The sequence below is a fragment of the Octopus sinensis genome, linkage group LG1, assembly GCF_006345805.1.
Source record: "Octopus sinensis linkage group LG1, ASM634580v1, whole genome shotgun sequence".
Taxonomy (NCBI): Eukaryota; Metazoa; Mollusca; class Cephalopoda; order Octopoda; family Octopodidae; genus Octopus; species Octopus sinensis.
Genome location: NC_042997.1, coordinates 57,575,585 through 57,602,578, shown reverse-complemented (window position 1 = coordinate 57,602,578; position 26,994 = coordinate 57,575,585). Strand labels below are relative to the sequence as shown.

At 33.9% G+C, this 26,994-nt stretch overlaps 1 protein-coding gene across 3 annotated transcripts in view; it reads left to right on the top strand.

Moving 5' to 3' along the window:
- The window catches only part of LOC115219140 (RILP-like protein 1), a 110,817-nt gene that overhangs the window by 75,362 nt on the left and 8,461 nt on the right, over positions 1–26,994 (top strand). Inside the window, exons 3-9 of one of the 3 annotated variants that reach the window (XM_029789246.2) lie at positions 2,416–2,451; positions 8,860–8,978; positions 12,416–12,637; positions 13,453–13,637; positions 16,629–16,682; positions 18,987–19,100; positions 24,823–24,917. In XM_029789246.2, coding sequence (XP_029645106.1) covers positions 2,416–2,451; positions 8,860–8,978; positions 12,416–12,637; positions 13,453–13,637; positions 16,629–16,682; positions 18,987–19,100; positions 24,823–24,874 — 782 coding nt within the window. In that variant the 3' untranslated portion in view covers positions 24,875–24,917. The remainder of the gene's footprint in view (positions 1–2,415; positions 2,452–8,859; positions 8,979–12,415; positions 12,638–13,452; positions 13,638–16,628; positions 16,683–18,986; positions 19,101–24,822; positions 24,918–26,994) is intronic. The other 2 variants (XM_029789236.2, XM_029789254.2) reach the window with 2 other exon arrangements.

Below are 26,994 nucleotides of genomic sequence, written 5' to 3'. Positions count from 1 at the left end.
CAATACATATATACATGTGTGTGTCTTTGGAACAAATATTGTGTTTTAGAAGAGTTATGTTTTTCTATAATTATACACATGCACTGTTATCTTTTCATTTTTTTAATTATATAATTATTTGATTAAGCATATCAAAGTCTTTTATCAGTTTCCTTACATAATAGAGATCAGTGGACTGGTTATAGAAATGTGATAAGAAAAATATTTTGACACCGATAATCAAATAATTATAGAATAAAGAAATGTATAACAGTCAGTGTATGTATTTAATTATTGGCAAAGGTGTCTGTTCTAAAATACAATATATATCTGCAAACTTTCCAACTCACTGCCTTACTGATGTACTCTTACTATATGCCAAGATATACCTTTCCCATTACCACAGTCAGAGGTTTTGTTGCTTTTTCCAGTTACTCTGAACTTTTAATAGACTGAACTATCAGTTGGTGGTGGCTGTAATAGTGTTAATCTTAACGTTGATGTCAGGGAAGCAGGTTAGAGTGATAATGGTAATGCTTTCGTTATTATACCATTGATTTTGCTGACAATCTTGCCTTGATTTCCCATTGTATTAAAGATGCAGAATCTTTGTTACAAGCACTGGAGAAAACAGCAAACTAGGTTGGCCTTTACTGCAATGAGAGTAAGAGAGAGTTTATCATGACCTCTTCCAAGTTAACTGACAACTTTAAATATCTTGGATCACATATAGTTGACTTCCAAAAGGACTTTTGCATCCACAAAGATCTTGTTTGGGATGCATGTAACAGACTTGATAAGATCTGGCACTCAAACTTTCCACCCACATCAAAAGTTAAAATATTTAGAACACTGATTGAGCCTGTCCTTCTGTATGGATCAGAGACCTGAACCTTATCAGCTCTCTTAGAAAAAACACCTAGATGGAACATATCCCAACCTGCTCAGAAAGATACAGAACATCAGTTGGAGATCACGCCCAACAGTTAGTAACATCCATGGAAATCTGATACCAATATCCCTCAAGCTAAAGCAGAAACAGCTACAATTTGCTTGCCACTGTCATTGGGCAGAGAAAGAGGTTATCTCATCCCTGCTCCTATGGCATCCCTCTGGAAGTGTTTTCTCCAGGAGACTGACATTTCCAGATACTATATCTTGAGACTCAAGGCTGGATATTAGAGATCTGAATGCAGCAATGTAGGACCATGTAGTGTGGAAAGGGATTGTCAATGGAGTTTCGACCAACCATAAGTTGGTCGAAGGATGATGATGATGAGAGTGATAATGGTAACTTATACTATTATTACTCAAACTTATGAGTGATGGAAACGATAAGTTGTAACATACTTTGACTTTATGAAAAAAGTAATGGTGATTTAAGCAAAAGTGGTTCCAACTTGAAGTGAAAATGGTGGAAGTAATAATTCACAGAACTTCCATCCTCTAATCTTATTTCTAACTGTTTTTATGTTAAAATTTGGCAAACATGTCATAGCAGATTATAATCTTCCCTGTCTGAACCAAGAACAATGTCCCTTATAGTTAGATAAACTGTACTGATATAGCTTTTTAGCTTGTACTAATTGATTAATTCAACTATACTGCTTAAAATTACAGTCAGTTCCTCGACAAGAGACTATTTTGTTATAATCAGCATATGAAATTCCCCAAAATTTATATCCTGCTACAAAATTTTAGATTTTTACAATACTGAATTTGATTTTTACAAATGATCTTTTTCTACACCAGTCAAATTGCTACAGTTACCTTTTCTGGAATTATTGTTTCAGGTAGTTCATTAACATAAAAATATTGTTGGGAGCTACTGAGTTTAAAATCCTCCATTTCATCTGATCAAACCTTTAACCATCATATTCATAAAAAGAGATACATCTTTTAAAATGAAACTTAAACTTGAAATTTCTAATTTAAGCATATCAGCCTATCCAGATGTACACTAAGGTAATGGTAGCTCTAAAATCAATAATTAGTATTCTGTGCAATGAAGATAGTTCTTATATCTAGGAAGGCAGCTATTCTTATGAATATGATGTGGTAAATATGACTACCTCACTTTATCCATTGTAGGTTCTCTTAAAAACATTCAACAACAAAACTTCTAGTCAAATATGTATCTTAATCAAGAACCTAGAAAAGCATATATTATATGGCAAACTGTTTCAAATGTTTTCAGAAACATTTAGGCTTTTTACAACGAGGCTAAAACATATAAACAGTAGAAATTGAACTGAAATCCAAGAGGAAAATCCATGAAAAGATAAATATTGTTACTTCATTCTATTTTGTGTGTGTTTGGGTGACTGAGATAATTCTACTCCCTCTTTCTTTCTACTTTGGACTAAATATAGGACCATTGCTTCTAGCTTTATTATTTTGTAATTAATAATTCTGCTTGTATATATTCACTTTCAGTCTTTACAACAGAAGCTGAGGCCTCGGCACCTCCACGTATGTATTTTATAGCAACCTTATCACAGTGCTTCGTTTTGTTTTTTCTTTACTTTTTTTTTTTAGTTTTAAAATTAAGTAAAAATAGCTTATTTTTGATAACTTGAACAGTTAGTGTCAGCTATGTTTTCTTTTTTTTTTCAATAATAGAAAAATACCTAAGAAAATTTTAGTTGACTGGTTGCTTACTTTATAATTTTATTTAGACACAAGAAAGTTATTGATTAGTAAATATACACCCTAAACTTTGATAATTGTCAGATATTCTTAAATTGAACTTTTTAAGGTGCAGGTGGTGAGAACACTATTTGTCAATTCTTTACTTGATTTTTATCATAAAATATGTAATATAGTTCCTTGTCATTTGTTAGTTTGTCTTTTGCATGGCTAAATTTCTGTAATAGCTTTAGTGTTAATGACATAAGTTACACTATGGCAAAATATATAATCGACTGTTGAATAAAGTTAACCTTTTTAAAATTTAAAGGTTTGGTATTAAATTGAAATAATCTTTTAAATAAAAGTATTGATCTCAAATCTTAAATTCATAGTTAATATTATTCTATTGATAGCAAAATCCAATATGACATAGATTATGCTGTAACTTTTACTAGACGCATTTGACAAGTGTATATAGCAGAGATATTAACTGATATTAACTACATGCATAAAGATATATAGTCCCAACAAATGGGATTTGATGATCAAGAAATAACGACCCAGTGATAAAAATTACAGTAGATAGGATTGATTTGAGTGAAGAATTGGCATGGGATAATTAGGAGATGTTGGACAGAATAGATCAAAGCAATGTGAATTTCAAAGGTATGATGCTTGATAGAGTTGCATGGAAATATAAGGTCTTGCAGATCCCTTCAACTTTAAGCCAGCATGAAAAAAATGAACTCGTAACTGACGATGAGGATTATCAAGGTGATCTCAATTTACAAAGGTTTATTTTGAAAGTTGTAAAATTTTTGTGAGAATGTGTGGTAATTGCCTTTATTTCATCTTTTGTTTTAACAAGTTTAGGATTGTACCCGTCTTTAGATTTGTGCCTGTTTATCTTCACTTGGGGATAATTAAATATGTCTGAACCTGGAAATTTGTTTTTACTTTATGTAGAATCATAATTATCCTGCTTAACAAGTTCATGGATTGTGATTATGATATACAATAAGTAAGAAAGATGTTAAAAAAGGACTGTTTATTACATGGTATAACCTTATACAGTTGTTATTGTTAAATACTGTAGTTTAGCTTGGTAGCAAACCATTGTCTTATGCAGTTGAGTTTTATTCTAGATCAGTCACTCATTCTTCTATAGTCAAATCACACCAGAGTTAATTTTGTCATTCATTTTTCCAAGTTATAAAATAATTAACAATAATATCAAAATAGATGAACATCAATGGAATTTGTATCTTTGTGGTACCAGTGCCGGTGGCACGTGGCACACAAGAAAACCATCCGAACGTGGTCGTAGCCAGTACCGCATCGACTGGCCTCCGTGCTGTGGGCACGTAACAAACACCATCCGATTGTGGCCGTTTGCCAGCCTCATCTGGCACCTGTGTCAGTGGCACATAAAAACACCATCCGAGCGTGGCCGTCTGCCAGCCTCGTCTGGCACCTGTGTCGGTGGCACATAAAAAACACCATCCGAGCGTGGCCGTTTGCCAGCCTCGTCTGGCACCTGTGTCGGTGGCACATAAAATCACCCACTACACTCTTGGAGTGGTTGGCGTTAGGAAGGGCATCCAGCTGTAGAAACACTGCCAGATCTGACTGGACTGGTGCAGCTTTCGGGCTCCCCAGACCCCAGTTGAACCGTCCAACCCATGCTAGCATGGAAAGCGGACGTTAAATGATGATGATGATGATGATGATGATACTAATATAATATAATTATCAATGATATAATAATGTAAAATAATTCTCAATAATTTACCAATTTGGTTAACATTACTTAATATTAATATTAAGAAGTGACTAAAAAGGTTGGTGTCAAGGAGGGCATCTGAGTCCCATCTTACCCAAGATAATGAAGCCCCTTAAATTTTCTTTCATCTCATTTACTGAGGTGCCAAAAAATGGCAGTAAGCTTTCAATGTGCTAAGCCTGGAATCCAGTAGAAGCCATTTCACTTCACTTTCATTAACTTAAGATATGAAGAACACAACTGTTCAAATTCTTTGAAACCAACATACGTATTCATTAATTGATGCTTTCTACTAGCTATGAATAACAAGAAAAATTTGAAGACATTAGGTTCTTGAGATAAATAAGTTTTAAGATGAATTAATATTATTAATTATTATATTAACAGCCATATTTATTAATAATTTTAATAATCAACTTATACACTTGGACTTATAAAATTGTTTCTTGAACTAGTAGACTAATAACTAAATGTATATACGTATTAACAAACTCTCACAAGATATGTATATCTGTCATTGAAAATGTTTACATACAACAAAGAGCACTTAAACTACAAACATATGTGATCTATATACACACATAAGTGCATACATATATACTTCTACATATTACCTACATAGAAATGTATAGGCATATTTGTGTTTGTGTATACAAATTGAGATCCAAACGAAGCACTGAGATTCCATCTCAACTGTACCTTTCTAAGAAAATTCATTATGGCATTTGCATCTCACAAATGCTAATTGCACTACCATCCTCACCCAATATTTCTGTCCAGCTATAGCCAAGCATGCTTTATCCAATTTCATTCATTTATTTTACCATACTCATTTATTCTTCCACTTTTCTTTCAAATACCATACCATTAACTGTGCATGCCCTATAATGCTTTCTTTCACTGATGTTACTGTATTTTGGTCATTTTCACTTCTTGCTTTCTCAAAGAAACCTGCTGTGATATACTGGTGTTTACCATGCCAAAGGTTGTGGCAGTATTTACCATCATTTTCCTTTTTTTTTTTTTCTTACTGATTAACCAGAGGGATAGGCAACACTGACGAGCCTTTATTTTTTCAGGGCTTCTGAGAGTGGTGAGATGAATGGAAGATGTTATCCTCAAACAAGAAACCTGGCCCAGGGGCTTGCAACAGAATGAATTCTACTAAAGGCACTCAAAGACCAGATGGTGGTGCTAAACTAGGCAATGGATTGAGGTCTACCAGCCAACAACTTAAAATAAAAAGAACTGGAACAAATGAAAAAATGCAGCAAAGCACCCAGTCTAACGCTTTAACAGTTCTGCCAATCCAGTGTCCTGGACCAATATTTTCATTCATGAATCCTGAAGGGATGAAAAGAAAAGTTGACCTCAGTGGGATTTGAATTTGCAGTGCAGAAAGCCAGAGTAAATACCACAAGGCATTTTGTCCCAAGCTCTAACAATTCTGCCAATAGAGTAGCACTACTTTCTGTAGTGATGGTTACAAAAGTGTTTACTATGGTGGTAGCCATGGTGCTGTTCATTATATGTTGATCACAGTGATGGTTGCAGTGGTGTCGACGACCACTGTGAGAGTTGCAGTAATGTTAACTATACAGATGATTGTGGGGATGTCGACTGTGGTGATGTTTCTGTTGGTGTTGATCACTATGATTTTGATTGTAATGGTTATGGTGATGTTAAGTATGGTAATAGTTGAGATGTTGTTGATGATAGCCCCAGCTGGGCTGCTTGAGCATATGATACAGATGATCAAATTGTTTGTTATTGTTATTTAGTCTCAAGTCAAACTAATTGATCAGAATAATGATCAAAGGTATTCCAACCATCTGTCTATTTCTTTTTCAGACACCTAAGACTCCATTATCCGAGGATTCCTTTCTTTTTTAAGAATAGGAGGGAAATTTGACTGTTATTTCAAGTGAACAACCACATAGAGACTCTCTTATTGGTTTCATGAGATGTTTGGTCATGATGATGTGCTGTGTGTGTGTGTGTGTGTGTGTGTGTGTGTGTGTGTGTGCGTGCGCGCGCGTGTGTGTGTGCATGTGCGTGTGTGTGCATGTGCGTGCGTGTCTGTTGAATTAAAATCAAACAAAAGAGGCCTACCACTATCTTCTCAACTTGAGTGTTTTTAAAGAATTCATTATAGTATTTGTATTTCACAGAAGCTTCTCTTGTTGTGATGGTGGTTATAATGTTTTTAGTATTAGAAATTGTGGATATAGTCGTAAAGTAACAATATCCATTTCTGTTTTTTATATATCTGTCATAAAAGTAGATTATCAGATATGTTGAGAGAAACTTACAAGCTCAGCATTTTAAATATGTCTAGTTTTTATTTTAGTTTGAGACTATGCTGTAATGTAATTTGTGTAACATAGGTTGTGATGTAGAAATTGAAGCATGTTTCATTTGATGTTGTTGTCTGACTTGTTTGTGTATGGATGTAAGCTCTGGTGGTTAACAACAATAGAGAAGAGGTAGGTAGACTTGATTAGTGTTCAACAGCCTCAATACCCAGGATTTATTATTGGTTGTAATCCAGTAAAATATTGGAGCTTAACTGACTGACAGTCTTTTCTGTCTTCTGATTGCTTGCTTGATCTGGTGATCATTATATTTGACCTCTCAGAGAGATCACTGATAGCCTATAATAGGTTTGGGGTTGAGGATAAGAGGTATCTTCAAGGCCCTACTTTGTTGTAGCAATCTACTTTTGACATCCTAGTCAATAATAATTTTTGCAAGTGCCTAATGTCTGGTTTCAAGCAATCAATACTACAGCTATTTATATAAGTATGGGTCGGGAGATAACAGGATCTAATAAGTGCAGGAGATATCAGGATCTAATATGGCTCTGTTAAGATGTTTCCTTTTTTTATCACATAGTTCTGGGTTTACTCCTACAGTCCACTTTGGCATGATCTCTAAGACTGGATACCCTTCCTAAAATGGTTGGTGTTAGGCAGGGCATCCAGCCATAGAAACCATGCCAAAGTAGATGTTGGAGCAAATGCAGTTCTTGGACACAGGAAATCCTATCAAACCATCCAACCCATGCCTGCATTGAACATAACATATGACTTGAGTTAACCCAAGCTCTGAAACAAAATTGGGTAGACAAGTGAACAGAAGCCCATCAAATAAACAGTTTTTTTATGGTAGAGTTAATCTCCCATATAGTATAATAAAGTCCTCTCTACAGCAAGCATTGGACCAGTGTTCCTTTCTTTTTCACAGTAGTCTTAGAGATACTGTAAAGGATGTTACATTCTTAGGTTAAGTCTTAAAATTTTTTTTAAAGATAGAGGTAGCATTTCAACATTGTACTTTTGTAGAGTGCTGGAGTGATGATAAACATAATTAGTTAATTTGGGAAAGTTAGACATGTTACTGAAAAGTTTTTTATGTTTGAGCTTACTTCTATCACAAGTCATGCATGTCCACATAGCATTTTAGCGTTATTACTTTTGCTTGATGTAGGTGGTCAATAGGTGCAAATATGTAAGTTCAGTCTTTTATGATACAAAGATTACTGTTTTGTGTGGTATGTAATTTATTGTGTTTAATGGTAGAGAGTTTTAAAGGTCCAAGCAGGTCTAGCATAGTCCATAATGAATTTAATGTTAAGCTTATAGATTAGATAGTGTAACTGTTTATATATTTTGCTTGAATTTTGCATCAGGAAATGCCTGCTTTTTGTGTTGAATCTGTATGTGTGTTATGTATGCTTGATTGTATGTGTGCTTAAGGCATGGGTTTTCTTTTCCTCTTGCAGTTTTCTTTTCAATTAGGAAAATATATAATAATCAAGTGACAAGTAGGTTATGCTGGCCTTGTTAATCTAAAAGCTAGTGGAAAATGTGACAGGATGGCTTTTAATCATGTTTTTTCTGAGTGACTTGGTGGTGACAAATAAAAATACAAAAAAAAAAAAAAAATTCAACTGATTGAGTTTTGTCAGAAACTCATAACTACAAGTTTATTAAATTCTTTTTCTTCTTCTTGTTCCACAACTAATCTGTTCTTTGCAGATTGTAACACCTTCAAACCAGTATAAATGATCTCCAGGTTCTCATCTGTCTTCCTGTGTTCAGATTACTTTCTACTCTCTTACAATATCTCTTCTCCTGTGCCTACTATCCATTCTTGTTAATTGAGTGGCACATCATTTCTAACTCTATAAACTTTCTACACATTTTGCTCAACAAGCTTGAAATCAGAACACAAATACCATCCTAGTTTATGATGCAGAATACTTTTAAAGTATTAATTAGCACATTTCTAACCTATTTGTCATTGCATAGGGGATAGTTTTTTTTTTGTTTTTTTTTCCTTAATGTTTTTTTCATCAAATGTTGCTGGAAATATTTGCTTACTTTTTTGCTTGGAGATATTTTACTTCATGAAGATAAACTGGATATAATGAATATTTTCCTTTTCTTTTTATCTTTATCAAGGAAAAGAAGAAGAAGAATTGCAGGTGTTGACCAGATTGAAAGAAACTATCGATAAGCAGAGAAATCAGATACGTGCCATGAAAAAAGAAGTCAACCAAAAACAAACGGATTCAGATGCAGTAAGTTCACATTTCTTTTCCAAACTTCTTAATTGTAACCCTCACCTCATTCACACCTACCAAATAATTGTTGTATGTAGCTTTTATCGTTTGCCTTTTACCTGTGGCCATGCTGGGACATCGCCTTGAAAAATTTTTAGTTGAATGAATCAACCCCAGTTCTTATTATTTTTTTAAGCCTGATACTTATTTTATTGGTTCCTTTTGCCAAACTGCTAAGTTACGGGCACATAAATACACCATCATTGGTTGTCAAGCAGTGGTGGGAGACAAACAGACACACACACACACACAGATATATGACAGGCTTATTTCAGTTTCTGTCTACCAGATCCTCTCACAAAACTTTGGTCAGCCTGAGGCTATAGTAGAAGACACTTAACCAAGGTGTCACACAGTGGGACTGAACCTGGAACCATGTGGTTGGGTAATAATTTTGTGACCTAGGATAATGATAGGAAGTTCATAACCTGAATTACTATCGCCAAAGATATTCCTGATTTTCTTTTGTTGATTCAAAATGTTAAATACTGCTAAACTTGAAGAGACATTTTAGTATATAAACAAAGTGAGAAATTGACATGTTTGAGTTATTTTTGTGTCTTACAATATAAATGGTTGCTATTCGGTTATAAGCATGCCATTTCAGGATGTGGATCCATATCAGTGGTGGAGGAAGCAGATCATTGATAACACTTGATATATAATTTCTAATGGTTGTAGCTTCAGGAAATAATTGTGTAGGCTGGCTACTTTCAAATTAGCCAGATACATAGGAATAATAGTTGAAAGATTAGGTACTGGATTAATGATTGTAAAGTTTAAAGTTCAAGTATTTCAGTAGCCATTGTGTTTAGCCATCTAGTTTACTATATATGACTTATCATCTAATTTACTAATTTCACAATTTTTTTAAAAGTAATTTTATATAAATAGTCAAAGTTACAGATAAATGACAATTTTAGCATTAATAAATTGAAATAAAATGATTTAACCCTTTAGCATTTAAACCAACCATATCCAGCCAGAATATTCTACCTGTTTTATGTTCAAACTGCCCAGATCTGGCATCTCTCCCCTATCCTATTGTGTCATTTAAAAAAATATATGAGCACATCACTGGAATCTCAGAGCTGAGGGATAATGCAGGATTAATTCAAAATAATGTGAATAAATAAGCATTACATTTGACAGGGTAATCTGAATGCTAAAGGGTTAAACTCCCTCCTCTTTTGCATGTGTAGATGTGGAATAGATGCAGTCATGGCTGTGTGGTTAAGAAGCTTGCTTCCCAACCATGTAGCCTTAGGTTCAGTCCCACTGTGCAGCACTTTCACAAGTATCTTCTACTATAGCCCCATGCCAACCAAAGCTTTGAAAGTAGATTTGGTGAAACTGTTGTGTGTGTGTGTGTGTGTCTTTATTTAGACATCATGTAGTGGTTGTAAATGAGCATCATCATCATGCAAAGTTGTTCGTTTCCAGTCTTCCACGAAAAACATGTCTGACCATGGAAGAATGTTACATTGGTTAGAAACAGGTGAAGGTTGGTAATAGGAGGGGTACCCAGCTGTAGAAAATCTGCCTCAAGAAATTCCATCAGATCCATGCAAGCATGGAAAAGTGAATGTTCAATGAGGATGATGGTGATGATGACAATGACAATCTCTATTGAATTATTCAAATAATACATAACCCTAGGTCACCAGCAAACTCATTAAGTATTGTACTGCAATACTTCAACCATTAGAAATTATATATCAAGTGTTATCAATGATCTGCTTTCTCTGCCACTGGTATGGATCCATATCCTGAAATGGCATGCTTATAATTAAACAGCAACCATTTATATTGTAAGACACAAAAATAACCCAAACATGTCAACTTGATGAACTTCTCACTTTGTTTATAAGCTAAAATGTCTCTTGAAGTTTAGCAGTATTTAATATTTTGAATCAACAAAAAGTCAGGAATATTTTTGGCTATAGTAATTCAGGTTATGAACTTCCTATCATTATCCTAGGTCTAAAGTCCAGCTCAGAAAATTATTATCCTCCATTGAAGTATTCAAATAATACATAATCCTAGGTCACCAGCAAACTCATTAACTATTGCACTGCAAATATTAGAACTCACAAGTATAGCATACCATACATAGTTTAAATAAATCTTCTGTTTTATCTTCATCACCCTTTCAAAATTTCAAACCAGAAAGGCGGTGAGCTAGTGGAAACGTTAGCACACTGGGCAAAATGCTTAGCAGTATTTCGTCTGTCTTTATGTTCTGAGTTCAAATTCCGCCAAGGTCGACTTTGCCTTTCATCCTTTCAGGGGACGATAAATTAAGTACTAGCTGCGTACGGGGATCGATGTAATTGACTGGCCCCCTCCACCAAAATTTTGGGCCTTGTGCATAGAGTCGAAAAAAAAAAAAAGTTTCAAACCAGAAAAACATTTCAGAAATTCATATGAATCAGTTTTAAACACATTAAAACTAAACAATCTCATTATGCTGTATTGTTCCTCAGTATTTTATATTACTTCACAACTTCAAGTTGAAACAAGCTCTTATTTTACTTTGCAGCTTCAAGTTGAAACAAGATCTGTACTTGATGATGCATAAATAATACATAATCCGTAAGGAACATTATCCCTGTTGTCACCACAACTATTATCACCATCATAACATCACAACTCAAAATCATTTCTTTTTTATGTGTGTAGTCTTTATTTTTCTTTTGTGCATTATACTTAAGTGATGGTGGTTGTGATGGGGGAGCTAACATACTTAATGTAGTGAGCCAAAAAAATGTTTAACATGAGAAACACAACTCAGAGTCTGGAGATGCTTTAGGCACAGTCCCTTCTTTCTGATCATCCCATAAGAAAACATAATCCCAAAATTACTAAAAATGTTAAGCTTTACAATCTAATGAATATACAAAATATATATAACATTGCCAAAATTGCATTACAAAGACTACTGTATTTCTAAAGATGTTCAGAAGAGAAGGGACTGTGACTATAAATGTTTCATAGTTGCCTTAAACTGAGTTGATAGTGTAGTAAGTTATACTGATAATGATAAATTGGAAGTACAGTAAGCCATATTAATAATGTTCAGTTCAAACCCTTACATGCTAGTAGTTATAGAAAGTATGTATCAGGAAGGAGTTTCAAGGGTACAGCTCTAGGAAGAAAAATTGAACAAAACAGTTACAAGTGCTAGAATAATGAGGATCTGGAGGATATGATTACCAAAGTCAATGTGGAGTTTGGAGAAATTGGGGCATTGTGTTTTGTGAAAGTGGATAGTGCGAACACATTTCGTGGCTGTAGATCAGTTATTTAGAGATATTTCAGAATGGAATTATGAGAGAGATTCATTAAATAAGGTTTAAGGCTTCTATATTTTGTTTCATTATTTTTTTCTTCAGCTTCAATCACAGTTGGAAAGAGTTGTGAAAATAAATACTGATTTACGTAGAAAGAATTCTTCTCAAAGGAAGCAGACACAGACTCTGTTAGAAGAGAGGCTAGAACTACAGTCTCACATTCAGGATAAAGAAAAACAAATCTTGACCATTAAAGGACTCCTAAAGGAACAAGAATGTGAATCTTCAGATGCACCAAGTGATGGTTCAGACAATGGTTCTTTAGTAAGTTGAACATAATTTTTTTTAATTACATTTCAAGAAAATCATATTTTGAATTTGTTTGATCAAATGAGACTTCTTACAGCAAGACTTGAAAATAATAGTAGCTTGTAATTTCAGTAACATTACTATATCACTGCATTAACCAAACTGTCAGATGTTGTTATACACTGCTGGTCATCATACACTTCCTTACATTGTTGTATCTTTCAAATGATGATCTCCCACTGGTCAGGTGGATAGGTTAACATTCCTCCTGAACAGAATGCCAATCTGTTGCAGGGTTACCCATTTACAGCTGAGTGGACTGGAGCAACTTCAAATGAACTGCTTTGCTCAAGAATGCAATGCACTGCTGATCAGGGAATCAAAACCATAATGTTGTGATTGTAAATGTAACCCTCTAACCACTTGGTTATATGCCTTCACAATTCCAGTAAAAAGGTCTAGCAAAACCCTCAACATTTTGCAGTGTTTGTTCCAGCTCTTAATGTTCTGAACCCAAATCCTATTGAAGTCACCTTTGTCTTTCATCCTTTTAGAATTGATAAAATAAAATACTACCTAAATACTGGTGTCAATGATATCACCTAAACCCCCTCCCCTCAAAATTGTTGGTCTTGCGCCAGTGACATAGAAGAAGGCCAGCAATTTGCAGTTTAGGTTGCACCCTTCCTTAAACATATCTTCAACTACAGTAGCAACCCTATGTAGTGCACACACCCTGTACACCCCATGCTATGCCATTGCCTTGTGCCTTAATCAGAAACCATTTTTATTTTTATTTACACTGTTTCTATTTTGTTTCTTTATCTCAGACAGCAGAAGAATTGAGCAGGCTTGAAGAAAAACTCAGTAAATATGGTAAAATCACTGTTGACATTTCGGATCAAGAAAGTCCACGATTCTCTATAGCAGAACTTCGGGAAGTTCTAAAAGAGAGAAATGAGTTGAAAGTACGCTTGTTAGAAGTTGAAGAAGAATTAAAAAAATATAAACCAAAGTAAGCTTCAATTTATAATTTGGCATTAATTTGTTTTTATTCTGTTTAATGTTACCCAATATAAGTACCAATATCATAATCATGGTCATGGTGATGATAGTCATGTCATTCTGTTATGGTGCTGAGCTGCTTTCCACACACATTGTTCCAGGTTCAATCCCACATCTGTGTGACATTTTGGGCATCTTCTATTATAACCCAGAGTGGATTTGGTATACAGAAAGTGAAAGAAACCCATTACAGAGAGAGAGAGAAATAGATAGACAGACAGATCTCTGCGTGTGTGTGTGTTACTGTCTCCTTGCCTAGACATCATGTGGTAGTTGTAAATGAGTGTCAGTTACATAAGTGGTGTCCTTCCTTTCTAATCTTCTGTGAAAATATGCCCCGTCTTGAAGAAATATTACCTTGCTTGGAAGCAAGAAGGGCATCTCACTGTAGAAAGTTTGCCTCATCAAATTCCCTCCAACCTAAGCAAGCATGGAAAAGTGAACTTTAAAACAATGCTAAAGATTCAAGAGTTGAATGTTTAGTACTTGAACTATTATGCAAGGTACATAACTTTGCTTGTTCCAAATAGTTTGCCTGACAAAAATGGTTCTACTTTATAACTGAGTAAAGTACAAAAAAAAAACTGTTGCAAGGGAAACCATCTCATCTATAGTATCATAGAGAAACAAATGTACAGCAGTAAATTAGGTGTGTATAAGTGTACACACACACACATAACTCAGCTATTTTGAAAGTTACTTTTTCAAGATACCATGTAGTGAGGCCAAACCCATAGCTACATTGTTACAAAGTTAACTTTATTACACTAGGAAATGCAGGGTCCAATTAGGGACTTGTCAGTGAGGCCCTCTACTCCACGAAAGCTAAAGATTGATGTTTTATACTTTGTTTAAGTACACCAGTCCCAGCCAAAAAGCATTGAGGACTTGAAGCTCCATTATTAGTCACAATGACATACTAGGGATTGAAAGCTCATGAAAGTTTTAATGTTTTATTACAAGTCAAGATAATTAATGACATACTGTTTGTAAATAGGCCTTATGCTTGTTGAGCTGAGTTGAGCTGATTTTGATGCCCTTCCTGTCACATATTACCAGGCACTCATTTCACAGAAAATAAATATCAGAATTAAATAAGATATTTTCTAAAAGTCATGGGATAAATCCACTTGTCACATGAAAAGATAAAAAGAATTGTGTGAATATTTTTGCTTGATGCAGTCAAAGGCTTTAATTCATCATAGTATCCTCTGCTTGAGCATGTACACAGGAGGAGCTCAATTTGAACAAATCTGTCTAATTGGCTTAAAACTATCCCTGTTACACAGCCATTATTATATATATTTATTTATATATATATATATATATGTATTTATATATTTGCAACCATGTGGCTTGGGCTTGATCGAACTGCATGGCATCTTGAACAAGTGACTTCCACTATATCCTAAGATTGACCAATATGTTGTGAGTTGAATTAGTAGATGGAAACAATCACATGTGTATAGATATGTGTGTATGGACAGTGTGTGGATGATAGTTTTTATGTATTTTTAAATATGTAACAGCACCTGAGTGAAAGACTGACATTGCTTACATTCAGCAGTGGACAAATGTCCTATAGTTCAGTGGAATAAAAAATATCTGACTTGTAAATTAAATGGGGATTAATGGCTGGGAGAGCATCCAGCTGTAGAAAATCTGCCTCATAAATTTTATCTAATCTGTACCAGCATGGGAAAACAGATGTATAATAAACATAGCTATCTGTATCTTTGTGTGTGTGTGTGTGTGTGTGAGAGAGAGAGAAAGATAAAATGAGTGTATGTGTACACAATGTACAATATCCAAATAGACATCCAATAGTTGATATGTGTATCTATCACAGTTTCAAGTTAAAAGCTTTATGTTATTTCTCTGGAGCTTTTACAGAACTGATCTTCACATAACTGGTCATTCTATCTTATTATGATTCCATAATTTTTGAAAGCTGCAACAGGCTTTTCATGGCCACACAGCTTTGGCATGCTTCTCTGATTGCTCATTACTGGAATGTCATCATCATCATCATCATTGTTTTAACATCTACTTTTCCATAGAATTTGTTGAGAAGTTTTTTTTTATTACTGGATGCCCTTCCTGTCAGCAACCCTCACTCGTTTCCAAGTAAAGTAATGTTCCTCCATGACTAGACATGTTTTCTTTGACTGTTTGGAAACAAAGGTCACTGCTTCATGATGGTGACACTCATTTACTACTATCATGCAATGTCATGGCAGAGACAGGAACATACACACACGCATATATATATATATATATATATATATGCAATTGGCTTCTTTCACTTTCTATATACCAAGTTTACATGCTAGGCTTTGGTTGACCAGAATTATATGTAATAGAAGACACTTGTCCAAGGTTCCATGCGTTGGGACCTAAGTCCAAACCATGTGCTTAGGAAGCAAACTTCTTATCATACAATCACCTGTGTTTTTTGTTTTGTTTTTGATTTTTTCAAGGTATGGCACCTGAAGATATTATGGTTAAAGTATAATTTAAATTCAAAAATCAAAAAAATTGTTTAGTCAGTTGTCATTATTTACTACCTCACTAAGATACAAGGAATCTAAGATTTCACTGTGAAATATCTTAGTCCTGAGTGTTTTTCATATGCTTACCATCCTTCTACTTCATCCAGACATAGCTTGCTATAAGAGGACACACAATAGAATTTTACTTTTGTAAATAAGTCTAAGATTGTTTGAAAAGCAGCAGTTGACATCTATATTTGTCCTATAGGGTGTCTTTTCAGTGAATTGAAAATAATGGTAAACATATTATGTAACTATATATTTGGAAATGTAGATTCCTTTCACATGCTATGATGTGTTGTGATGTCATCTGCAAGCTGCTGAATCTTTTCCCTTCTATATACTGATTCATAGCACAATGATAAATAATATTCTTTATTCTTATTCAGACCAGATGATAATCTTCCAAACTCTGAAGGCAACCAGTCTTTAGCTGAAGAATTGTAAGTTTGTTTCCTCAAATTTTTTTTATTGATGCTAATAGTTTACATATGTTTGAATCTCATTCAGTTGTAAGTTGTTATTGCTCTTGTTATTATTTTGCCTCTGTTCTATACAATAGAAACTTTCTAGATATAACCATCCAATGTATATTTTCAAACTCATCCTGCTTACAATTGTATTTCATACAAAGGAAAGTTGGCTGCTCTGCTATTTTTTGCAGGTTAGTGATCATATAGGGTAGGAGTGTCAAGCATAAAGCTCACAGCCCAACTCCAGCTCCTAACCTTAACCTTCCTGCTCAATTTTATACAAAACAAATTATTTTTCATTTCAAAATATTCTGTAAAATACATATCACCAACATGCATTTAATGTTGGAGCCTGGCTAGAGTCATGTTTAACATCAATCAAATTAGTGCACCTTAAGGAATTCTTTGTTATCTCAATCAAAGAAAAATGCTTATGAATGTGTATACTAAAAAAATGAAAAGGAAATAGATCACATTGTTTTATTTATTTGCAAGTTCGTATAACTAGAATCAAGTAAAGTTACTCAATAGAGTGCATAGCTCAGAGATTAGAGCAGTGCTCCAGGCAGAGCCACTACTTTTCCAAATTAAGAGATCACAGCTGTAATACTACAGACATGTGGTAAGAATGTCTCAGGAAAGAATTGCGGGACAAGTTCTACTGACAAAAACCAACTGGCAGGTGATTCAGTGGTGGGCCATGAGGAAGATGGTTGAAAAACATCCATGAGCTTGGTTGGTCTTATTTGAGGATCCAGCTGGATTAATTGGAAGCAGTTGCTTTGTAGAGGATCAAATGGAGGGCATGCTTGAGGACTTTGTCTTCTAAGAATAAGTGGGTGTAGATGAGATAAGATATCCCTTGAATATGAACGAATTGTAGTGACATAAAGGATATTGAAAGGTTTTGCAGCTGAAGTAGTACGAGCTCTCTATCATGCATTAGTCTTCTCGAGACCTGTATGCATTCATCTGGACAATTTTTATCTCTGTTCTCATTCTAAAGACTCTTACTTCATTAGACTGTATATATTTCACGTGGATAAGTTTCCTCAAACATTTCTGCACATCAATTTTACTAACTCCTCGTATTCTTTTCCATTCTTCATCATTAATAAAGCTGTCATAATGTATTCTGATCCCTTTATCCATTTATTTTAGCTCATTATGAATAAAGTTTTTAGGAATAACTGTCCCTATTCAGCTCATGAGATCTAGTTTATGCTTCAATCTAGCCTACAAAGCCAAATGAGTTTGACACTCCTGACATGGTTGATCTTGTGTTGACTTGTACTGTGTGGTGGTTATAAGTTGCACACGACATTGTTCATTGCCAGTCAGAATCCTCCCAGATAGGAAGTATTGGAATGACAAATGAGACTGATTAACCCTTTAGCATTAAAATTATTCTGTCAAACGTAATGCTTATTTATGTTTTGAATTAATCATGTATTAGCTTGTAGTTTTAAGACTTTGGTGAGATACCTGCTAATTGTTAGAATGATATTGTAGGGTTGGTGTGAGGGGCCAGATCTGGCCAGTTTGAACATAAAGCAGGTAGACTGTTTTGGCCGGATATGGCCAGTTTAAATGTTAAAGAGTTAATGTATATCTTGAAATGTTTGGAAATTAATGTTTAGAAAGATACACATTGAGGTGGTCCTCAGATTGAAGTGCTATATGTTATATTTGGAAGAGGAGAGGATGAGATATGCTGTTTTTGAAAAGATATATAGGCAAGTTTAGCTAGGAATTTTTTAAAATTTTGTATTTCTGATTAAGAAACTTCAAAAATAGCAAAATCTTTAAACTTTGTAGTGTTTGTTAAACATAACAGCAGCATATCTAAAACTTAGAAAGGACATCATCATTACTGTTAATAGCTGTCACTGTATTTTACTGATATATATCGATTGTGACTAGAAAGGAGCAGCTACCACTAAATTAAACCCTTTCACAAACTACTATTTTACATAGAAGCATGTAATGAGTTAACAATTGTAGAGCCATAGCTGTTGTATAGTATATAATAGCCACTACTCATAAGAATTCTTTCTATATAGTTCAGGTTAGAATTGTAAAAGTGAAATGTCTGTAAAAGAAACATGGACCTATTTTCAAACAATAATGTTATAGATAACTTATTTTTTTAATATTAACATACTTATATTTCTTGCTTTCCATCTAAAATATTTTATTGTTGATATATTTTGTTGAAATCTTCATGTCTTCATTAATCTTTCAACTGAACCTATAATTTCTTAATCATTTCAGAACTGATGCTGCAGAAACTTCTTCTGATGAAGACGCTCCTGTACAAGGCCCCATCAATAAGGAGCCATTTGAAAAATTATATCCATATAAACAGGAAAGTCAGATCCGTAAATTGTAAGTTATTTATTTGAAAGATTTCATTTATTTATCCAAAAGTATTATGGTTTGTTTTCTCAACTGCATGGATTCTAACTTCATACAGATACTCTGTGCCTTAAAATTAGATTACACCAAATATATGGGTATTTATTCACATTGAGGATTGTTATGACAATGAGCTTGTGACATCTTCTTTACAAAGGGAAACCATTTTGTGCAGAAATCATCTCTTGATTTCTCTATCATGTTTCTTGTTGACTAACACTGAAATTTAGTTTATTGTCCATTGAGATTTTTACAACTAACTTCTATATAACAATATATTTATATCTGGAGACTGGGGAAGGGGAGGGGTACATTCGATCAGAGCAAAAGGTATTTAGAGTTTCAGATATTCTGCTTCTCTCTGACTACCATTTTTGAAAACCTTGTGTGTAAAAATGTATGTATATATAATTATTTAAGTGTGTGTGTTAACAAAAATCTAAGCATATGCTGGTTGATCAGTTTAATGTTGAGTTTTCTAAAAATTAATATACACACCTTCATATCTACAATTAGCTTTCTTTTTAATTTATGCTGCTAAGACTATGTTGTCTCTGATTGTCTTGATTGTTACCATACACTCAGTTTCAAGGATTTAGTGCCAGTAGATCATTTATAATTACACAGAAAAATATATTGTTTATCTATACCAAGTAACATGTTGAATAGCATTACAACTTCAAATCTTATAGGAACCCATGCATACTACAAAGTTGGAAGGAATGTTCTCTTCTAGTTGATTATTTGTTAGTGGCAGAGAGTATTCCACCTAATTTTAATATCATCATCATTATCACCATCATCACTGTTTGACATCCATCTTCCATGCATGCATAGAGTGGATGGTTGACAGGAGCTGGCCAGGTGGAAGACTACCCCAGCCTACTGTGTCTGTTTTGGCAGGGTTTTTACAACTGGATGCCCTTCCTAACACCAGCCACTCTGCAGAGTGAACTCAATGCTTTTTACATGCGAGGTTAGTTTTGGGATGATTTTTACAGTGGATGCCCTTCCAAATGCCAACCACTTTACAGTGTGGACTGAATGCTTCTTAAGTGGCAACAGCATTGGCAGGGTCACCATGTAACTTGCAAGACAAGGAATTTTGAAAGGGGCAGGGGCATTTGAGGAGGGAATTTGTGTTAGAGTGTGACTGAGAGACAGAGAAGCAGAAAAAGTGTCTTCCTGTAGAGGAGGTACATGGTTATCTTTATTAATTTTGAATTTATATTGAGTTCTATCTTATTTTTTCAATTGTGTGAAAAATGTGTAATGTATATGACAAATTTAAATGCTTAAAGCCTAATTAGTTCTGGTGCATGATAATGATAATAATAGTTTTATAACCACAAATCTATAATGCATTCTACTTACTAATGGTTGTTGGATAATAATATTCTACAGCAAGATGGAGTATGTTTTAAGCTTATGAATATGTTATAAACTAAACAGTTCAATTTGCTTTCACAAACTGAACTATTTAGTTGTCACAGTGAATGGCATTCAATCTGTTTCACATTGAGGCTGTTATGACAATGTAACAGTAAATTTTGATGTATACTCATAACTCAGTGAACAGCTTTCTCAGTCACACTATGTTTAGCTATTAGCTGTTCATTATAATTCTTTGAGTAATCAAAATCTTTTTGTGTTTAGCTTTGTTGGGAGTGTGTGTGCATACATGCACATGTTTGTATGTGTGTTTCTGTATATGTGCATATATATATATATATATTTCGTTTTTGGATTTGGTTTGCAAGATTCTTTATGTGTATAAAATTTGTACATCATTTTAAACATACACATATTCAACATATATAAATATATGTGTATGTACAGACCCAGATATTTACGTATGCATATGTATTAGAAATCATTCAGTGACACACTTTTGTTCTCAATTTTACACCATATGTACATATATGCACTCATATGCACACACACATATGGCAGAAAAAAGACAGATGTTTGTAAGCTAGGAAACTTACATATGTAACAGAGATGTCAGAAAAACAACTGCTACCAATATCTAAGAAGTATGCTTAGATATTCTTGAACAGATAGGTTTTTTCATTCAATTTATTTGTTTTATTTATACATGCAGTTGTGGCTTTGAGGTTAATAATCTGGCTTCCTAACCATATGGTCTTAAGTTCAGTCCCATTGCATAGCACCTTGGCCAAGTGTTTTCAACTATAGGCCCAAGCTGACCAAAGCCTTATGAATGGATTTAGTAGACAGAAACTTAGAGAAGTCCTGTGTGTGTGTGTGTGTGTGTGCGCGCTTGTGTTGTGATGATTGTAAATAATCATCACTGTCATACAAGCAGTGTTACTTGATTCTAGTCTTCCATGGGGAAATATTACCTTGTTTGGAAACAGGTGAGGGTTGGTGACAGGGAAAACATCTAACAATATATAAAAATCTGCCTCAACAAATTCTGTCTGACTCATGCACCCATAGAAATGTAAACATTTCATTACCATGACAATGATTATTATTATTTGTTTTTATTTATATACCAATATGTAACTTTTAATTTCTCATGGCTAGTCATAACACTCTAGATTTACAAGACTTATGTGGAGGCGCAATGGCCCAGTGGTTAGAGCAGTGGACTTGTGGTTGTAGGATCGCAGTTTTGATTCCTAAACCAGGCGTTGTGAGTGTTTATTGAGTGAAAACACCTAAAGCTCCATGAGGCTCCGGTAGGGGGTGGTGGCAAACCCTGCTGTACTCTTTCACCACAACTTTCTGTCACTCTTTCTTCCTGTTTCTGCTGTACCTGTATTTCAAAGTGCCAGCCTTGTCACACACTGTGTCACACTGAATTTCCCCGAGAACTACATTAAGGGTACATGTGTCTGTGGAGTGCTCAGTGACTTGCATGTTAATTTCACGAGTAGGCTGTTCCATTGATCAGAACAACTGGAACCCTCATCATTGTGGCACTTACAATGACGAGAAGACCTATAGAGAGGGAGATGGAGAAATAGCACAAATGACAATACTGGACAAAATATACAGTATTTAGTTTCATACCTCAACATTTCAAGTTTATGCTTCACCAGCATTAACTATGCTTAAGATAGGAATATATCTGAATGAATTTCCTGCTATTAATTGCATGAAGAATAATTAGTTGTTACTCTTATTAATCTATATAATGTTATTGTGGACACTTCTGTTGTAGATGACAGATGAGGTTTCTGCAGTTTCTTGCTAAACAACTTACACAGATGATTTGTTTATAATGATCAAATATATATTCTGTACATTAGCGTACTCCCTCCATCAAATTGACATCACATGTGCACAGTGTGCCTCCTGTCAGGTAAACTGATAACAGAGCAATATTGAATGAAGTGTTTAGCTTAAGAACACAACACACCACCCAGTCTGGGAATCAAAACCACAATCTCATGATTGTTAGTGGAACATTCTAACCACTAGGCTACCACCCTCACTATCAAAAAATGCTATACTATAATAGTAATACTATAATTTGAAACCTCCAAAGTAGCAGTAATACAATAATATTGATATACTCCTCTCCTGTAAAAATTGTATTATACTTATCTTCTGTAAAAAATTTACTTTTGTGCCAATGTAAGAAATCATTATTAAATATCATTTAAAACTATTTCACCAGATTGTTTTTCAAAAATAATGACACAACTGTGTTGGGCTACATTTCCTGCTACTGTCTCTATTAATATGTACTTCTATTATGAAGAAGGTCTATATGTACTCCTCCTGTGTATGGCAATCTGTACTGTTATTGTGTCAGTCATTATGCAGCTGTACATACGCTCCTATTAAGTAATGAGTATTAATAATCATTTCCTAACACATGTAGTTTACTAAATCATGGAAGCCATTTTCAATCCCAGATATTCACCACAATATCACAATCTTTATCTTATGTGTTGTATCATTAAAAAACATTGAAATTATCTCTTATTATATCTCCCGTCTCATTCATCATTGTTGTCATTATTTAATGTCTTCTGTTCATAATGGCACAAATTGGACAGTTTGATAGGATCTGCTGAGACAGAGGACTGCATTGAGCTCCTGTGTGTTTTGGCTAGGATTCTATGGCTGGATGCCCTTTCTAATGCTAACCACGTTACAAAGTGTACAAGATGTTTTTTTGTGATACCCAGCACTATTGAGGTCACCAAGGCATTTGCAAGAACGAAAAAAATAATAAAGTTCAGTTTCGTTAATATCAATGATATTAACAAAATCAAAAATAAAATTCAGTCTGCTGTGTGATAAATTATTACTATCTCTGTTTATAAGAAAATATTGTGATTCAGACTTCTTTTTGTTTTGACATGCTGCATATAAAGAAATATAAATTTCTATTTTTTAACATCTTTATACGAAACTTGTTTAAGTGAATTCACTTTTTAGAAAAGGCTAAATAGTAACCTTAATAAGAATTTAATGACTGAAAGTTGATGAAGTTGAGTTATTGATTCACCTCTACTACAATTACTGTATTCTGTTACTTAGTAAGACACATTACTATATCTGACATAGTTTTCACTTCATACATGACTGGTTAGTGGTGAGCAAAGTTATTTTATGAAGATACTTGCATCTGTAGTCTACAAACATTGAAAGTTATACATAAAACTATTCTACTCATTTGTGTACACAAATGAATATGAAATTCGAAAAAAAACGGATATTGTAATGAATTATCCTCTCCCTTGTCCATATAGAGACTTCAATTTATCAAAATCCATACTTTACAGTTAATTGGTTTTGTTTTTTTTTTTTTTCATTTTGTGTTATCAGTTTCTTTTTACATATCAAATCCTATAAGTAAACTCATCCATTTTTGCTCCAATTTTTTCCCACTTATCAGTTAAATTTTCTAATTTCAGTTTAATTTTATTTTTGCTTCTTCTCTTTATGCTGTCTGGTTTTTCATCCATTTTATTTTCTCTTCACCATTTTTACATTTCAATCCTTTAGCATTCAGAATTACTCTGTCAAATGCAATGCTTATTTATTCACATTGTTTTGACCTAATCATGCATTTTCTTCTAGTTTTGAGATTTCAATACTGTTTATTTTTAGAGTGACATTATAGGGTAGGTGTATGAGGCCGGATCTGGCCAGTTTAAATGCTAAAGGGTCAAAGTTGTTTTCTTCTTTACTCTTTACCCATTAATTTACTATTATTTCTACTATTTCCATGTTTATTATTATTGTTGTTATTGTCATTACTTTTATTGTTTCTAATGTAGGGAGTTGGTCCAGACACTAGAGAGATGGAAAGGATGCTAGTTTATGGTATCCTCAATATCTCGGTGATCTGAGACCAAATTCTTCCAAAGTCAATTTGGCCTTTCATTCCTTCTAGAGGGTATTAATTTAATCTAGTCAAAAGAAATTATTACTGTTATTGGTGCAGATTTTCTTGTATGGTGGTAAGTGTCCAGTGAGCCAAGTCTGCAATCTCATTTCAGTTTCCAGTTGGATTTTCTTCATTCACATTATTAAAGTTCTTCAGAAAATCATAACCATCACTTTTTCCCATCTCCTTCTGTTAATTCAAGGCCTCGTGACTACATACAAAATCATTATTATTGTTTTTAATGTTATATTTTTCCTGCTTTAATCATCTAGTACATCCTTTAATCTGACATCTGACCTGTGGATATTTTCTCAGTTTCCAGAATTTGGTGGACAAACTCAATCTCCCTGTGGACTTTTCTATTTAGTAATCCAGCACACAACTGGCAATTGGGTCTCATGTCAGGCCAGGTGACGTCATATTCCGAGTCTTCCTGTTCATATAATGTTTTTTATGTTGTGCTTTCAACTTTAGCATCTCCTTTTGTTTGTCGTGATGCTTTTGTTTTTGTTTGTATATCCATATCATCAGTTTCCTTTCTTTACCAAATCATTTATTTTCCTGAATGAATAAAATATAAGTAAAAAGCATTATATATTCCTACATACATTTATGTGTCTCAAAATAGGGCATATAGATGTTCTTTTGCTTGCTTCCATAGCTTGATGTGTCGTTAGTCCAAAACACAGTGTTGTGTTGGTCATGTACATGTATATCTTGTGTGTGTGTGTTTGTGTGTGTGTGTGTTGTATGTGGAGGAAAAAACTTACAAAAAGAGAACAAATATGTGTTATTATTGCATGTTCATGCCCATTGATACTGCCTTGGCTATAGCAACTGGTGAACCTTTCTATTTCCTACATTTCATGCATGTTTATATAATTGTAATAAGGGTTATTATCATTAGGCTGGTGGAGGAGTAGAGTGCTAGTCTAAAAAGATATCTCCCATTATGTTCTGAGTTCAGATCCTTCCAAGGTCAACTTCACCTTTCATTTGTCTAGGAACCAATAAAATAAATACCAGTCAAGTAGCAAGATTGTGTCATTGTTAAATATTATTATTGTGACAAATGATTTAGAACAGTAGTAAATAAACCCTTGTAAAGTAGAATCTATAACTTTTATTGTTGCTAATATCAAGTTTTGGTCATTTTACTTCATTTTCCTCCCCTGGAAATCTGGGAATTTGTGTTTATGTAGCCATATAAAAGAAAGGCAAACATTTAATGCTGTGGTAAATTATTTAAAAAAAGGGAAGCCTTTGACACTATTGTTTCTGTTGCCAAGACACTCAACAATAATGTGTGGCTGTAAATAGATACCTTAGGAAGTTTGAATATAATGATTTCTTTCATTATATTCAAACTTCCAGCTGTGTATTAAGCTCAAATCCCTACATGTAGCTTAGAGAAGCATTCACCTGCAGATAACGCACCATGTCACTGATACCTTACTTTTTTTTTACCTTTATTTTATGTTGCTAAGATTAAATTAATACCATTTGATACACTGGATTCATATCAACTAGCTATAGTATTGATCTTGTGCTTAGTTAAAAAATAATGATAATAATCTTCAAGGGCAGCAAACCAGACAAGTTTGCAAAAGTTTAATCTAAATTCTTGACTGTGCTTTGTTGGGATCTCTTTCTCTTCAAAGAAGAGGATATTATATGTAACCCCCCTACCCTCCCACTTCACCCCCCCCCCCAAAAAAAAAACAAGAAAATCTCTTAGTAAGGGCAATAAAAAGCAAATGGTACCAAGCTGAACAAGAATCTTTATGGTGCTTACATTGCTATGCCACTATTCCAGAAAACAAAATCTAGTTATTTCGTTTTCCTAAGGTAACTGAAATATGTTTCAGTGTCTTTTAAAGATCCCTAATGAACTCCTCATTACTTTTCTTCTCTTAATATTGAGCCATATGTAAAATGCTTAGTGGCATTTTGTCCATCTGAGTTCAAATTCTGTTGAGGTTAACTTTGTCTTTCATCCTTTCAGAGTCAATAAAATAAGTACCAATGGAGCACAGGATTCAATGTAATCAACTTAACCCCTCTCCTAAACTTTTTGCCCTTGTGCCAAAATTTGAAATCAATATTGGGCCATATGTTATGATATCTACTTTATTTAAAACAGACCATACACTAATATAACTTTGACATGAATTGGAATTTTTTCACATAAATCTCCAATATCTTAAAAAAAAAATTGAACATTAATCTCACCTTTCTATTCTATTTCCCCTATAAAACTGATTTCATGATTATGTAAGAAATTATAATATGATGCACACTAGTTATAAGATAAAAATTACTGCACTGTAGACTATGTAATCATAAATTTAGGTATTGCTATTCTCATTATATTGTATCTCAAGTAAAGAAACTAACTCTACTTACTCCAGTTTGCTTGATTGAACAAAGTAGAAAGCTGTTCTCTCTTTCAAATCTAATTGGTTAGTGCTAGGAATAGGATTCAGC